At 33.8% G+C, this 16,625-nt stretch overlaps 1 protein-coding gene across 3 annotated transcripts in view; it reads right to left on the minus strand.

The window, feature by feature from the left end:
• Positions 1–3,716: 3,716 nt before the first annotated feature.
• LOC149804269 (ras-related protein Rab-11B-like) overlaps positions 3,717–16,625 on the minus strand; it is a 58,397-nt gene continuing 45,488 nt past the window's right edge. For all 3 annotated transcript variants that reach the window (XM_089938232.1, XM_089938224.1, XM_089938239.1), the window contains exon 7: positions 3,717–16,593. In XM_089938232.1, the coding sequence (XP_089794358.1) occupies positions 16,469–16,593 (125 nt within the window). In that variant the 3' untranslated portion in view covers positions 3,717–16,468. The remainder of the gene's footprint in view (positions 16,594–16,625) is intronic.

Here is a 16,625-nt window from a genome sequence, read left to right on the forward strand (position 1 = left end):
CCCATTTCTCACTATTGCCAATGTGACACTGAATGAAATTTTTGGGTACTCGGTTAAACAAATTGAACTCTGGTAATAAACATGAGCTTGTTGATGTAACAATCACCAAGATTAAAGCAGAGGATTACAATCTCCAGAGTACTGATAGTGACAGATGTTGCCTTGAATGAAAGAAGATATAAATAAAGCTTGCCAGGCTCAGTATGTTTATGGTAAAGTCCACTTGCCTGGCAGATTTTTTAACATGTCCTATGGACACAAGCAGTGGATGATTCTAGTGCTGATTTTGGGGCCCTGAGTGGCCGAGTGGTCTAAAGCACTGTCCGTTACAGATCACTGCTATCTCACCTCTGTCTGTGTGGGTTTGAGTCTCGGATTCGGCCAATGTGAGTATGTGAGAAAGCTTGCCAGTAGCTTCTCGTGGGTCGGTGGTTCTTTCCGGGGTTCTTCCTCCACCATTAATACTGGCAGCCATGTATATCCTATTGTATGCTGAAAATGGTGTTAAACCCTACAACAACAACAACTAGTACTTATTTAAAAATGTATAACCCACTTTGTTAACTAGAATTTTACATGAACATTAGAATTCATGGATCAGTTAAAGCAGACTGGTGCTTTTATCTTGTCATATTAAAGTAATGACGTTGCCTGTTAATTCTTTGAATAGTTATTATGGGTAATTTTAAGTGAATTTTATGTTGTGTTATAAGTTATACATTTCAATAAAGTTGTTTTTCACATATAAAACATTTGGTTTCTTATTTAATTTAGATTTATGATGTTGAAAGATGTAATTTGGTTTAATCCAGTTGCAAATCAAAATGTAGAATTTTCCTTTGTGTCTTCCGGACGTGACTATCAGAAAGAAGCACACACATTTCTCTGGCCTTTAACTATCAGTGACCTTGACCTTTGAGCCTGCTAAACAATCTTAAGTCTGAAAACAATCTGCAAAGCATTGGTAACACTAACAGAACCTGTGTAGGGGTTTGTCCGAGATGAGCAAATTCCATTCATGGTGCCACTTAGGTTTTAATCAGAGAATTGCTTATCTCAATGCCAACTCCTAAAATTATTTTTTATGGATTTGTTATTAGATTATTTCTATAATTAAACAATATTTCATATTTAAGATAAATTGCAACCATCTTGCTCATGATACTAAGGATGTAGGTCACACTTATAGCACATTACTAAGTTGTTTTGGCACACATTTTATCAGGAGCTTAGAAATAATCACAAAGCTGAGAAGGGATTGCAACGCCGTGAGTTTTCTGTCACATGGATGAGAAATATGTCATTTTTCTGCCATAGTTTTAGTAATTGTTTGAGCAATAGCATTAAGCTCAGTTGTTCCATAATTGTTACAGTTAAAAAACTATGGACATACATGTATTGAAGTGTACTAGGACAAAATCAAAGAGAGACTTGCTTTATAGATTATCAGGCCAGCAAGGTTACTGTATGTCCGTGTGTGTGTGTGTGAGAGATTTAATTTTAACGTAGCTTTAATGATATTTCAGTCATATTGCTAAATTGTCTGCAGTTTATAGTTATGTCTAGCAATCGGGCATCATGCTGCAGTTATGTAGCATTATGTTCCACCCAGTCACATTATCCTGACACCAGGCTGACCAGTCCTAACACTAACCTGTTAATGCTGAGTGCCAAGCGAGGCAGCTGTTAGTATAATCTTTTTATAAGTCTTCGGTATAACTCGGCTTGGGTTCTAACTCACATCCAAGGCAGACACTCCAACCACTTAGGCCACCAGAGTGGTCAGTTGTGTCTTTCAATAGTTGCTATTTTCAAAATCTCAAAAATGACAATAAGACATAAAAAAAAATGGTAACCATGACTAAAAATAGAAAAATCTTTAAACCTCAATGTTTAAAAACCACTGAACAGAACTTTATCAACTTTTGCAGAATGCATCACTGAATAGAAGGCTTTCAGTTCAATAGAATAAAATATGGTCATCGTAATTAAAACCAGTAAAATCTTTAAATGACTTCTTAATTAAAAAAACACGATAAGATGTCACTGAACAGTTTTCAACCTTGACTCCAATTGAGGATGTACTTTCTCATCTATAAAGTCATCTGGCTGAGTCATATAAAAATGGTACTTGCAGCTGCCTTGCTTGGCACTCAGCAGGTTGTTTATTTTTAAGAAGTCATTTAAAAATTTTACTGGTTTTAGTAATGATGTGTATTAGTTGTTTGGCCTGGTGTCAGGATAATGTGACTGGGTAGGACATAATGCTACAAATCTGTGGCGTGATGCTCTAGTGTTAAACAACACTACAATCTGCTGCTTTGCAGACATCATAGCAATATGACTGAAAAACTGTTATAGCTACATTTTAAAAAATCTCCAAAATCCAGTTCAAATAATCTCTGACAAGTATGAAAATGTATACATGTTGAAAACTGTGGAGTCTTATTTTGATGGATTAGTATGGCCACAACACTGATTATAACTGAAATGGATGGAAAGAGTGCCTGATAGGACAGACTTAAAATATGAATGTTTTACCTCACAGAGTAGTAAAAATTATCATACACAACACAATCATTACAACCTTCAGTGCTAACAAGAGTTTAGCAGACTCGGTCTCGATATGATTTTACAAATGTCAGTCTCACAAAATCTAAACAGTTATGATGCTTCCACTGCCAACATCAAAGCTAAAAAGTAATATCTTTGCCTCTCTATTTGCTGATGAAACAAATTATAATACTGTAAATAGTACATGCTACCCATCTTGTTAAATGTCAAGATGAATATGACCTTGAACTTTAAATCCTGAAACCATTGGTTTTCTTTCTCGTTAAGGTTAACATATCAGTGATATGTGTTGTAGATACATTTAACAAAACTAAAGTTACCACAGCAAAAAATGTATACCCCTTTGTCAGATCTCAGTGACCTTGATATTTGACCTTTTAAGAAAAATACCTGGTATCATCCTGGCCAACATAAATGTTTTGGTGAATGTATATATATATAGTAGAACAGGAGTTTTGGTGTCACAAACCATTTTAATGTCTCTAATCATATTTTACCTTGACATCTCAACCCCCAAATAAAGGCTTCTTTCTATATTATAGGGACACCCATGTACAAAGTTTTGAGAAGGCATGTGAAGCAGAATTCAATTTAATTGCCTGCAAACCAGTTTGCTACAGCTGATCGTAATGACCCTGACCTTTGATCGCCCAAATCAAAAAGTGTCTTTATCTTTTGTAAAGTGGTACATCTGCAACATTTGGTGAAGGTATATCAATATGAATTTGTGCTATTGCACAGACATCACAAATCTTTGATAAGAGTGTCCTTGATCTTTCTCCTTCTGACTTCAAAATCAATCGGATCCTTTTTCTTATCAGTATGGCCACAAGCCTGCAAAGTTTCACGAAGGTGTGTAAAACAAAGTTCAGGTTGTTACAAGGAAACCAAATTCTTAACAGATGTACAGACAACTGGATGGATGGATAGACATGACCATGCCATTAGGGTCTGAGCAGTTTATCTGAGGGGTGGGATGGTAGGCATGCAACTAATAAGATGGATAAAATTAGTTCTTTTATTCTAGAGAGCTTTCAGAAAATTAAATGCCTGGTCCCCATTGACACTGCATCAGAACCAAAGAATCTGCGATTAGCATATACAAACTCTGGGGATTAAGAATGATGTTAAACAAAGATAAATTGCTGTGTCAGATCTTTTAATCATATCAATGCCAAAAATTCTACAAGCTTTTAAAGTGACAAGCAATTTAAACAATGGTCAAAAGTATCAATGCACATTTTAGAAAAACTTGAAAATGCTGTCCAATTTTCAGCCATAGTCCTACTAGCCATTAAGAAACAAATTGTTTTTAAATTCTTATTTAGATATTCTGCAAACTAATCATTCCTGATTCATCACCAGGAAAAGTGAATTCCTCGTCATTAAACCACTTTAAATATTTTTTGCTACAAAACTGTACATCAATGCATCTTTAATGAAGGTACTTAAAATACTTGCGAAAAAAGTAATAATAGTAACAGTATACCTAAAAATTTCATTATCAACTAATGCAAATTTGATATATGTGCCATGAATTGTCTTATAAAAAGCCATTCTATTTAAACAATCCTGGATAAATCGGAACAGTTTCCATGTGATTTTCAGTTTTTAATTACTGGTGTATGATATGCCTCAACTTATGGTAATGACATAATTTGATATCTTCTAATGCTAGAAAGTACTTGTATTATATTAGAAAAATACATTTTGTAAATATTAGAAACTGGTTTTCTAACATTGATTTTTAATATTAGAAAATCACAAGCACTTCCTATTTGTATAAAATGTTTTTTAATATTAGAAAATTCACTTCTGAAGTTAGAAAATGATTATCTGACGTAAAAATAACTAAGCCTATTTTCTAATATTAGAAAGCAGATTTCTAATATTAGAAATGCTTAAATTTCTAATATTAGAAAATCAGAGCCATGTACCGGTGCCAAAGTCTAACCAGTACCCTCAATGTATTGTTATCACTGGAGAGTTTCCAAATCAGCTGAATTATGGACATTTGACTCGTGTAGTTAGTTTTTAAAAGTGATGTGGATACTTACTTCAAAATTTAGAATGGACTGCTAAGATGGCAAGATTTTAAAGTATTTCTCCAATTTGAATAGTTTATGCAGTACTTGTGTTGTTTTGGTTTTTCTAATACTGCAAGCAAGACGATTTCTTTAGTGAGCATACTATTTTACTGAATTTAAAAAGAAAACTAAACTTTACTACAAATTTTTAATGACATATGTATGATAAAAATGCATATGTCTACCTGGATTAACTATATAAAATTATGAAATTTATAATTGGGGATTGATGTTACTAGCCACCATTCCATTAGCACCATGAGTGAACAAAGGAACTTTGGGATTTTACTTCAGAGAAGATATGCTCTAATTTAGGGTTCTCAAGCACGCGACCCATGACCCACCAAGCTGTACCCTATGGCCTGCAAAATGGTGACAGGAGAGAGAACAAAAGTTGTGAGGCCCTTGGGCCAGAAAAAATGCCCTCATGTAGCCCTCAGGGGTGTTTGAGTTTGAGACCCCTGTAATGTATATCATTGTTAGCAGGAATTAAAATAAAACAACTGAACTTAATGTCATCTGTTTCACGTAGCATATTGATATTGTAGCATACAAACATGTCACTTTTAATGAGGTAGATTTTGCCCATAAGTAATTAACTAAAACTGTGAATGCTGAAATTAAAGACTCATTAAGATTTAATGATGATTCATTACTGTAACTGACAGTATTCCTACAAACGTTTCAGCTACTGACAGCATTTGCTTATCCTGGGTTTGCATCAAGAGTAAATTTCAGCTTATCATGGGTTTGCATCAAGAGTAAATTTCAGCTTATCATGGTTTGCATCAAGAGTAAATTTCAGCTTATCATGGGTTTGCATCAAGAGTAAATTTCAGCTTATCCTGGGTTTGCATCAAGAGTAAATTTCAGCTTATCCTGGGTTTGCATCAAGATTAAATTTCAGCTTACCACAAGGTCTTGTTTAAAACGATAAGACTCGTTTCATGGCAAAAACAAAACTGACTTCAATATTAAAATATCAGTTTGGTCTTTCAGAAGTAACAAAATCTCTGGACTCAAAACCTGATCAAAAAATAGGTTCACTATTAAAAGCAATCAAAATTACATACAGAACAGGTAACATTACATGCCCCAAAAAAGTAACATTACATGCCAAAATGGATAAAATTACACACCAAAAACTGAATGTAGTCACCAGTTACATAACCCACCTCTATGAAGCTTACAGTAGTGTCCAGCTGCTACTGTAAAGACTACTTAGCAGGCAAAATAAATTCAGGTTGATGAAATCCTAAAAAAATGTTGGCTCTTGACAGGGCATAAAATAAATAAAAAATGTCTACCTTATCTTAGTAATCATGCTTTGACATGATGGTAATTTTCTTTAAATCACTGTTCATAAAATCTGCTTTAGAGCTATTGTCATTGTCACCACAGGAAATCTTATTTTATTTAGTGTCAGTCATAGGTTTCAAATAATCATGGAGTGTCAACCTGTGTGACCACTACTATGTAGTTAATATATCGGTCACCTAAATTGAGAACTATAGCCACAGCTTCACATATGATGCATACCGTCATCTTGTTTTAGTAAGATCATGATCCTAGCATGAACAGTGCCCTAATAAACACAATATTTAACCAAATGTTAGTGAAATTTAAAATATGGGTCATAGTGATCTAGTGTTGCAATTAGGTGTAGCACTACTAATCAAGGTCCATCCCACAATTAGGTTTCACGATTCTAAGAATGATAGGATATACAGACAAAAAACCAATGGGGTCACGAGTTAAACGCAAAAATGTAATCTAGGCCGGTATTATGTAAAATTTAGGTTACTGTGAACCCATTACTTTGTTGTAAGGATGCAGTGCTAATAAAGTTGTATATAAATCATCTAGAATGATTTTAACATGAACAGTGCTTGATAAATTAACCTAAAACTAGATTTAACCCAAGTCATTAAAGAATGAAAACACAGAGACCTACTTTGGTGACGAGGGTATAGTATTCATCAAGATGTACCTACTCACCAAGCGTCATCACTGCATGTACAACACAATAAGCACAGGGTACAAAAGACCTGTATGGTCATGCAAACAAATATACAAATAATTTATAAATAGTTTGCCCACTTCTACCATTCCCAAGGAGGTGGATGCCATGAAATCTGTTCCAAACTGTTGCCTAGGACCTTTGCAGAATGAATGAATGAATGCAGTGAGCCTGTATACATGTATATGATGTAAGAGTGGTGCTGATGCTAGTAGGATGGCTCTCCACTGCTTCATAGATGCAAGCTAAAATGTGAACTGTACTAAATTTACCAAAGGCAGAACAAATATTAACTGACCAACACTCACCGAGTTTAAAGTAATATAAAAAAAATCATTATTGTGAATAGATGAAGTTAAGGTGATTAACAATTCACAAATACAGTTTATGCTTGATCTATGCTATAGATGTGTTCCTGAGGTTATGGCATAAATCATAAGTATTTTTTCCAATTAAATACTTGTAAATTAATTAAGTTCTTATGCAAATTAGGCCTCTAAGTTTTCAAGTAATGATTATTAATGCATAATTTTCAAACAAATTAATACATATAATAATTCACTGCTGCACTTGAAGCAAAGCAAATGGCACCAATGATGGCATTAAAATGAGCAATGGCACAAACTGAATGTTATATTTGCATTATTAATGGCAAAAAATGAAAATGCATATACTGCATTGCTGTATAAGCCAACATCACCTGTACCATTAATAACTGACAGCAAAATGTAATTTTCTGTGTAAAAATTGAAAAGGATTTTAAAAGAATTCAAATTTCAAACCAAATTTCAAACAAACTTAATTGTTACTTTGAAGAAAAAAAGTAAATATCCATTATATCACGATCATCATCATAAAACAGTAAAGAAGAAAAAAAAGTATAATATTCAAATCTTTTTCCAAAATGAGTTCTACATAAAAATGTCCAAACTAAAAATATTGAAAAGATTTAAATCTACATGCTGTTAAAAAGAGTACAAACAACAGGCTGGAATTCATGTACAATTTGACAGAACTTCAAATTGATTAATACTGACCTTTTGAACATGCATGGTAACCATTACTAATGCATAACAGAAATTCCAATCGAATACCCATCAATCCAGTCATACAAACATGTGTTAATTTTTACCTAATTGTATCTGGATTCTATCAATCCATTCAAAGAAACAGGTGTTAATGTGTACCTAACTGTATCTGGATTATATCAATCAAATAAAAAAAAAGGTGTTAATATTTATCTAAAAGTATCTGGACTCTATCAATCCAATCATACAAGGTTTTAGTTTTTATCCAACTTATCTGGACTGCATTTTGGTTGAACAAGCAGTTAAAAAGATGCCTAGTGGATATGTCCGTCATGTGTACGAAAAACTAAACATTTACATATCTTTTAAGAAACAAAATGATTCCATTTTAACATGATCTTACATTGTTACAGCAGCCCATCATAAAGGTGGCCTTCACTAACAACATCAAGGTGATAATCAGTCATTTTATCATTGTTGTTCAATAATAATTATATCTGTTGTAAAAGTACACAAGTACCTTCTTTTAAAAAGAAAGGTTCAATTTTTAAATATATATTTTAACTTTAAGTTTGACAGATATCAGAAGCATGCAACTTCAGTTACTATTTATTACTGTACTTATTTTTACTTGGTACTTTGGAAAGTGCCACATAATCTGCTTCATAATGAAATAAAAAGACTCCATTTCTCTTTAATTCAAATAATTACTTCTCTTTACTAATCTAATTTCTCTGTTGATGTGTATAAACATACCATATGACACAAGCACATTCCATTTGTATCAGGAGGTAATGCAAGAACAGTGTGACATAAAGTGGTCATTTAACATCCCTTGCCGATAATACTGGCAAAACTGACCACTCTATGAAGTTTACTGTAATTTACCAGGTATCAACCCGAATGATGAAAAAATGATTTTCAAAATCACATGTTGTGAATGACTTAGCTTGACAAGGAAACTTTTGAAGTCTCCCCACTCCACTGCACCCCCACTATGCTGACACCCCCACTATGCTGACACACCCACTCCACTGCACCCCCACTATGCTGATAGGTGTCACATTACATGTACACACAATGGCTAGTCTTTTATTGTACTTTTGCTATTTTACTGCCAACACTGAAGAAAGTACGGACATATTACAGCTGTAATTGTTCACTAAGCAATGATATTTTTTACTTCTCTGGAATTTTTGGGACATTTCTTGCTTTTTTTCAGTCATTTTGATTTGAACATCATTCTAAATACCCAATTCACATAAAGGGAATAGTGATTTTGCACACGCTTACATAAAATAAAATAAAAAATTGTCATTTAACATGTGTAAACATAATTGTCCTGCATAAGGGACATCTATGTAGCTTCAACATTTGTTATCAATTTTTCAGTATATATTTACTGCATGTGTCCAAGTAATTCACGACTAATTTCCAAAAATACTAAATCCAATTTTATAGAAACAACCTCTGTGCTTACTGGCAGACAGAATATTCTGCACTGTTTAAGAGACTGATCGATGCCAAACAATTCAATTATAAGGCATTAACAATTGCCTAAAAATAAGGTACATATCTGTTCCAAGCAGGTCACAGCATCTCGTTTTATGTATAATTTTAAGCCATATGAGGAACACTGAGTAAACCTGCATGTAAAACATTGGAACTGGAGATATATCAATTCTAATACCGAAAAATAAGACATTATTTAAAAACAGTCCTGGCCAATAACACTTTAAAAATTCCTCTTTCCATCTCTCGATCCTTGCTCACCCATACACACATCACATGGAATGAATTTATTCAAACTCATAAAACTTGTTATCCTTTAAATCCATTTTAGAAACTGCATTTCATCAGAAACTTTTAATCTGGCACTTTAGAGATTAAAATTTATTAAAAAATGTTGATCATAATCACATCATTAATTTAGCTTAAATATTTTTCAAATCCCCTTACTTTAAAAGCAAATAGTAAGTAATGTGTATATTTATTACACAGTATTTATAATATACAATCTGACAATGAAAAGTGTGGAAAACTAAGTACCATAATATATGAAACTGTTACGTATTACAACATGATGCCTGGATTATTGGCTTAAACCTATCCTCCAGAATGGCCATGAACATAAATTGCTTTTGGTAAAATTACAGTAGTAAAATTTCTGTTGTCTATCTCAACACGTCTTAAGATTGTTAAGTCTACCGACCTGCAGCAATGATTTTTGTGAAAAATACAATCCTTTGAGTGATTCACTCTATAAAAAAAGAATGAAAACCAATTAACTGCACACAAAAAAAACAGCGATAAATGCATCCTGGCTGATCTATCATGATGGCTGGTTGTTACTGGCACTTTCATTAATTTATATGGCTATATCATGCTGAATAAAAATGGGAATTAAATACCTTTCCTAACAAAACATGAAGACAGATGACTCAGGCTGGTGTGGGTGGAGACAGCTAACTCAGGCTAGCCTGGGTTTTGAAAGCAAACTCTAACTAGCCTGGATTCTGACAGCCAACTCAGGCTGACAAGAGTGGACACATCAGACTTAGACTGGTCTGGGTGGAGAATGCTGATTCATGCTAGCCTAGGTGGAGATGGCAGACCCAGTCTGGTTTTATGGATATGGCAGACTTGGTCTGGATTGGGTGTAGACTGCTGACTGGCTGGCCTAGGTGTAGATGGCAGACCCAGTCTGGCCTGGGCTGAGATAGCTGACTCAGTTTGGCCAGGGTTGAGACAGCTGGTTTAGGTGGCGATGGCAGACCCAGTCTGGTTTGGGTTGAGAAAGCTGATTCAGGCTGGCCTGGCTGGATATTAAACCCATGACACAGAGACTACAAGTCCAGTGCTCTAACAACAGAGCTACAATGGCTCCCTGTCATATATGTGACATTTAAATGTTACCATGTTGTGTTTCCATAGTTCAGTAGAGCCATATAAGGTCTGACAGCAAGTTCTGTATAGCTGAGTGACACCTACTGGGGGGCAATATACATGATAGCTATATTGTGCTTAAATTATGCTTATGCTACAAACACAAATGCATATTCCTCTTTCCCTTTTTTTCACACAACATTCCTCACAAATTCATACAAACTTATTGTGTAGACAAAATTAAATTAGTGACTTAAGTTATCCAATGCCTAACACCATGTTACATGCAGCACACACACACACACGCAAATATGTATTTTTCTTTTGTGTGTGTGTATTTATGTGTATACCTTGAATATAATAAAAAGGAAGTAAATACAACTTTCTAAGGCAGAGAAAATACGACATATATTAAAAGAGAATAAGCACCAAAATCTATATTTCATTTGTACTATTCCTGTACAAAAATATGTTATTTACAATTCATATCAAACCTTAATAACATCCATCAATCTTTTTGCCATGTAAATATTATCAAATGCCATCAATTACATTGGAATACCATTGTGGACAGAGATTTAATATAAAGATTTAGAGAAGACAAAAAAAACCAAACACGTTCCATAAATTTGGAATGATTCATTATACAAAAATCACTTGAAAATGGCATCGATAATTGTGGAATGTATTTCATGAAAATAGTGTACAAATGAAAACACTGAGTTCTGATATGGACTACTGACAACCACGTATAAAGAAGCACAGATCTATAAAAATACCGAACCTGCTGATGGCAGTAAAGACGTGTCGGAAGAAAATATATTTTAAATGATATTTACAAATTTCCCTTTCTAATATTGGAAAAAAAATCAGTCTTTTTATTAGGATTAAAATCAATACTCAAATCACAATAAAAAAAATAGTAGTTAGAATTCACTATTTTTCATGGGGTTCCAATTTTCATAAATTTTTACATCAGCATAAACCACACATTAAAAGACCTTACAACAATTCAAGCCCTTTCCTCTCTTGAATCTACTAAAGTACCAACAAAAATGTCAATTTTGCAAAACCACAAAAAAATAAATGAAATATTTTACAGCATCTTTGCTAGCCAAGGTTCTGATGTGTTAACTCTATCTACACCTTGGTGGATAAGGCAGATATTTTAGTGCTTTGTCTACTGGATTTCAGGAGTTGCCTCTTTAGTATGGAATGCCAACTAACCAAGAGCATTTAATAGCGGTGGATTGTATATCAGCCGAAAATGGAGGAGGTATCTGACTTTAAAAGGATACTTTGTAACGTTAACATCGAAAGTGTGACTACATATCAGAAAGAAACCATTACAGATGCATTGGAGTGAAAGATATTTGTACAAAAAAGAACTGGTAGTGGAAAATTGCTGAGTGCTCCCCTTGTCATGATAATCTGAACAACTTAATTTGACTGGATACAGTAGCTTGCCACCACATCCAATGAAATTCACAGATCCGAAGCACAGAAATATCTGCTAGATCCACCAAGGTGTACATAGGGTAAACATATCAGAACCTTGGATAGCAAAGTTAATTTTACAGCAGATAATTCAAAGTTTGTGAATGTTTTGTATTTATCAACTTCAGTGAAGTCGGTCATTATGTATCATTGTTGTCCAATGCCGTGTTTTAGTTTCAGCTGTTCAAACTTTAAAAACAACGTTATTTTAAATATGTACATGTATTTTTCAGTAATATTTACTTGATCCCCATAATAAATTAGATATGAATGTGTGCATAGGAATGAATATATTTGCTTGTAAGTTAAGTCCAATCACTTGTGAGTCCAACTGCAAACTGCACAGATCCAGATCTACTGCTGCATAAACTGCCAGCAGATCTGGGTCAAAGCAGAAATAAAAGAACAGACAAGACCGACCTAGATTTGCTGGCATACTGTGCTATGGCAAATCTGCATCTATGATGCTTGCAGCTTTGAACTCGTATTTCATTATATTTCAATTCAAAATTTTACACTGTGCTTTTAATCTGTGAAAAACAAGGACAAGTTCAGAACTGCCACCTTGAGTGAAATTAAAATCAGGATGCCAAAGGAAAAAAAATCAGATCTGGAGACAAAAATAAACAGGATCAGTGTTTGCAAACATATATTTACAAAAACAAAGGAATTGACAGCTTCACTGTCATGCGTCATTCACAGCCATATGAATCACCCTTTTTTGCTTTTTGTCGTTTTTCAAAATTGGAAATTTTGGATTTTCAAACACAAATTTGGGGTGCTCCTGAGTAAAATGAGATAAATGGCAGGTCTGCCTTAAGATCTGCAAAATCTGAAGAAAATTATAAAAAATAAATATGACCGAATGCGTGTGTAACAAATTTTAGATAACACTGAGATTCTTCAGAACATTCATGTCTCTATGAAAACCTTTAGAAAAAAGTACATAAAAAATGAAAATACATCACACGCAGTTATCAACAGTGCCATTTTCACCAGGTTAAATATATACGCAAAACTGAATCCATGTTTTTTTCTGAACTGGCTGAAAGAACATTTAATATGGCTTAAGGTTATTTCAAGACTTGATGGCCTCAACATGCTCACGAGCCGTATCAAATGAGTTCTTTCCCCTTACTCAGTACAAAACATTATTGTTGTTTTTGTATTTAATACATACCTTCCTTTTAACACTTTCTAAATATTTATAGCTTTATGAATAAAATTCAAAATAAACGAGGATTTATAAAAGTTTTATTCACTGCGTCTTAAAAATATCTACGTGTGGATGTCAAATGCAGTGGCTAAGCAGCTTGAATCTGGTTGTTTGATATGGAAATACCGATTTAGATCCAGCATGTATGATTAAGTGGGTATGTGATAAAATATAAAATTAACATTTTAATTAACCCTGTCTTAATAGCAACAGCATCTTAATCTGTTGCAGTAATTTATGCCAACAAATTAGGAAAACAACAAAACAGAATGCAAAGATAAAAAAAAGGTAGGTAATAAAGTGATATTTAACATGTTACAAGCAATTCAAAACAATGGGGAAAATATGTCACACCAGAGAAACATGTCACACTATATGGTAACATGTAACAATCTAGAGAAACATATTGCACAATTGGGAAACATGTCATACCACAAGGAAACATGTCATACTACAAGGAAACATGTTACTGCATAGGATTTCCATGAAGAAAAAAAATAACCCTGTTACCATTTTTAATAAATTATATCAAGTACATTTTAAATTATGTATGCAACATGACAAGTGCCACCACAATCTGACAGAATGATAACAATCCTATAATCATATTTTCATGCTCAATGTTCAAGAGCCCACAACTTAACGCAACCTAGGTAAAGGGAAAAACACTACATTCAAACCACAGAAATCTATGATTTGTCCTCTATTTGAGACTTACTATGACAACAAATATAAATCTATGATTAGACCCAAAACTTTGTTAACCCTTTACCTCATGCAAGTGCCTTTGGACACCTCTACTCCATTTGCATGGAAGCGCCTTTTGACATCTGCTGTAAACATCACCCATTTTAAGCCAGTTTTCATAGCGCCATCTTTGGGGAAAACCCCCTATCAAATACTACATTCATTTCTGTGAACGACAATTATGTCAGATCACATGGTCACTGTTTATGCTCTGGTCGATATCTGCTATTTAAAGTAACTGGTTCGTAATCTCCACTCTCCAAAATGGAGGTCGCGGATTTCATTCAGTACTTACAAAGTTTTCATGATTAGAATCACAACTATGAAAGCTTCAATAACTTAGGTAAAGGCTCTGATACTGATGTAGGCAGCAATTAGTTTTTATAAATTATCAAATTCAGATGACTTAGTGATGTAGACGCAGACAAAAAACTTGTAAATTTCAAGTATGAGAAATGGCAGCTACGGTTGGTCACGCGCTCTCACTGACTTGATGATGAACAAGTTCTCTCAAGATTTTAAAGCACATAAAAAATTCTTCTGTGAAAAATAATTACACAGCTATAACAATCGGACTCTACTCTTAAATTTTTCCACACATAATAAATGTGTACCAAAAATGTAAAATGGTTAAAATTGCTGTTAAACATAAAATACACTACACCGCTTAACAGTTAATAGGCAGGCCTATGCACATGGAGTCAAATAGGTAACAGGTGTTGTATATATAGCACGCTGCACTTTGCAACTATGCTCTATGAGGTAAAGGGTTAATGTGATAAGTATGATGTTTTCTACTTATATTCCAGCATAATAGCAAATAGCAATTAAAATCTTGAATATTTCCTTAAATTCCACTCACTAGATGTGAAACTAATTCAATTATTTATATTAAAGAGAAGTACCTCAAGACAGATGAAGAACTGAATGTAGTTCTCATTTATATAGCTGGCTTTTGGCCGAATTTCAAATATATTCCTACAAAATAAACGATCTTTTGTATGTAACAAAAAACTATAAAGATTTACTCATGGAACAGAATAAAAAGGCTTGCTTCTGCCTTCATTATGCTACATGACATCTTTTTATTGGAAATTATGACAAATTTTAAGCCTAAAAGATACGAACACACAGTATGGTCACTTGCCAAAATGATGGCTATCTTTTAATGGTACTTTCAACACATTATTGGCTACATTGTGCATAGCAAATGGTAGCTGAGTGCCATTCTCAAAGACACAAAGACAGCTGACCCAGGTTGGTCTGCATGAATACTGTGCTCTGTACCTGACCTCTGGATTACAAGGCTCTCCTTGCTATAATAACCCTTACAAATAAAAGCCCTTGTTACAACAAACATCATACATAATAAGGCATGTATAAAGTTTGCCTAACACAAAAAACGTTGACCCAGTTCTGCTATCACATAATGTGTTGGTACATCACTGTGTATGCTTTTCACCTGAAATCAAAGCCAAACAGTTAGACTCTGATCTGCTAGTGATTATGTGGTGGCAGATCTTAGTCTATGATGTTAGCCTATGACGTTTTGCAGCTGTGCATGAGTTACATATTTTGGTGATGGGATAGAGCTTTTAACTATAAGACAATAAATATATCTTAATGATACAGATGTCCCAAATAATGTACTGCAATTAAAGGGCCACAATCTAAGTAAAACAGGGCCCACTCCTTACAATTTTGCCAGACAACAATAAAATAGTCCAAGAGTTATCTGCCCAACATTTTCTTAATAGAAAGCCTCAGTTGTTTTAGTTTATAAAGTGCTTCAAAATTTGTTGAGGGCAACTCGATTTCCAAAATTACAAATCAAACAGAGACCATAGATATGCTAAATAATGCTGGAGAAATGGAGAAAACTAAATTCAAAATGTCCAACTGATTTAAAATGTTGATGCTATTGTTTGGGTAACACTTTAAGGAGTGGAAACAAAATGGACATGGTTGGATATAAGAGGATGGATAGACATGAGTAAGATCTGCCATTGATATGGCAGGGCAATAAAAACTCATCAGAAGAAATGGCCTGTATTAATTAAATATTATTAATCAAGTCAAGGGTCTAAAACATTTCATGTGCTAGTTATATACAAAAACAGATGAAAACAGTACAAATAATGCATATAAATATGTGTATAATAGAAAAATATGGATAAATAGTGCAGCCTCAATTATTCAAACCCCAATTACACCACTAATTAATTATCCAAACAATTAAGCCCTACTTCTCAAACTTGTATTTTTCTGATTAATAAACCATGATTACCTGAACCATTTGCATTTATTCTGCTGAGTTTGCACAGTTCTGCTGAGTTTTACTGTTTCTTTATAACTGTTTCCTATTACATGTAACTAATTCACATAGAATGTGTAGCTGTCATGGCAACATGGTTCAACAACCACAAAATCCTTCTTCTGACTGGAGTTGTCCTGTCTCAGTCTGTAATCGACGACCTGAATCAGGTTTCATGGGAAGAGCAGGTGTGGCTAGATCCTCCACTTGTATTTTGAAAATATCTGAATAAAATCAATTATACATACATATATAT

Source organism: Sinohyriopsis cumingii, chromosome 2, assembly GCF_028554795.1.
Source record: "Sinohyriopsis cumingii isolate HCF-2022 chromosome 2, ASM2855479v2, whole genome shotgun sequence".
Taxonomy (NCBI): domain Eukaryota; kingdom Metazoa; phylum Mollusca; class Bivalvia; order Unionida; family Unionidae; genus Sinohyriopsis; species Sinohyriopsis cumingii.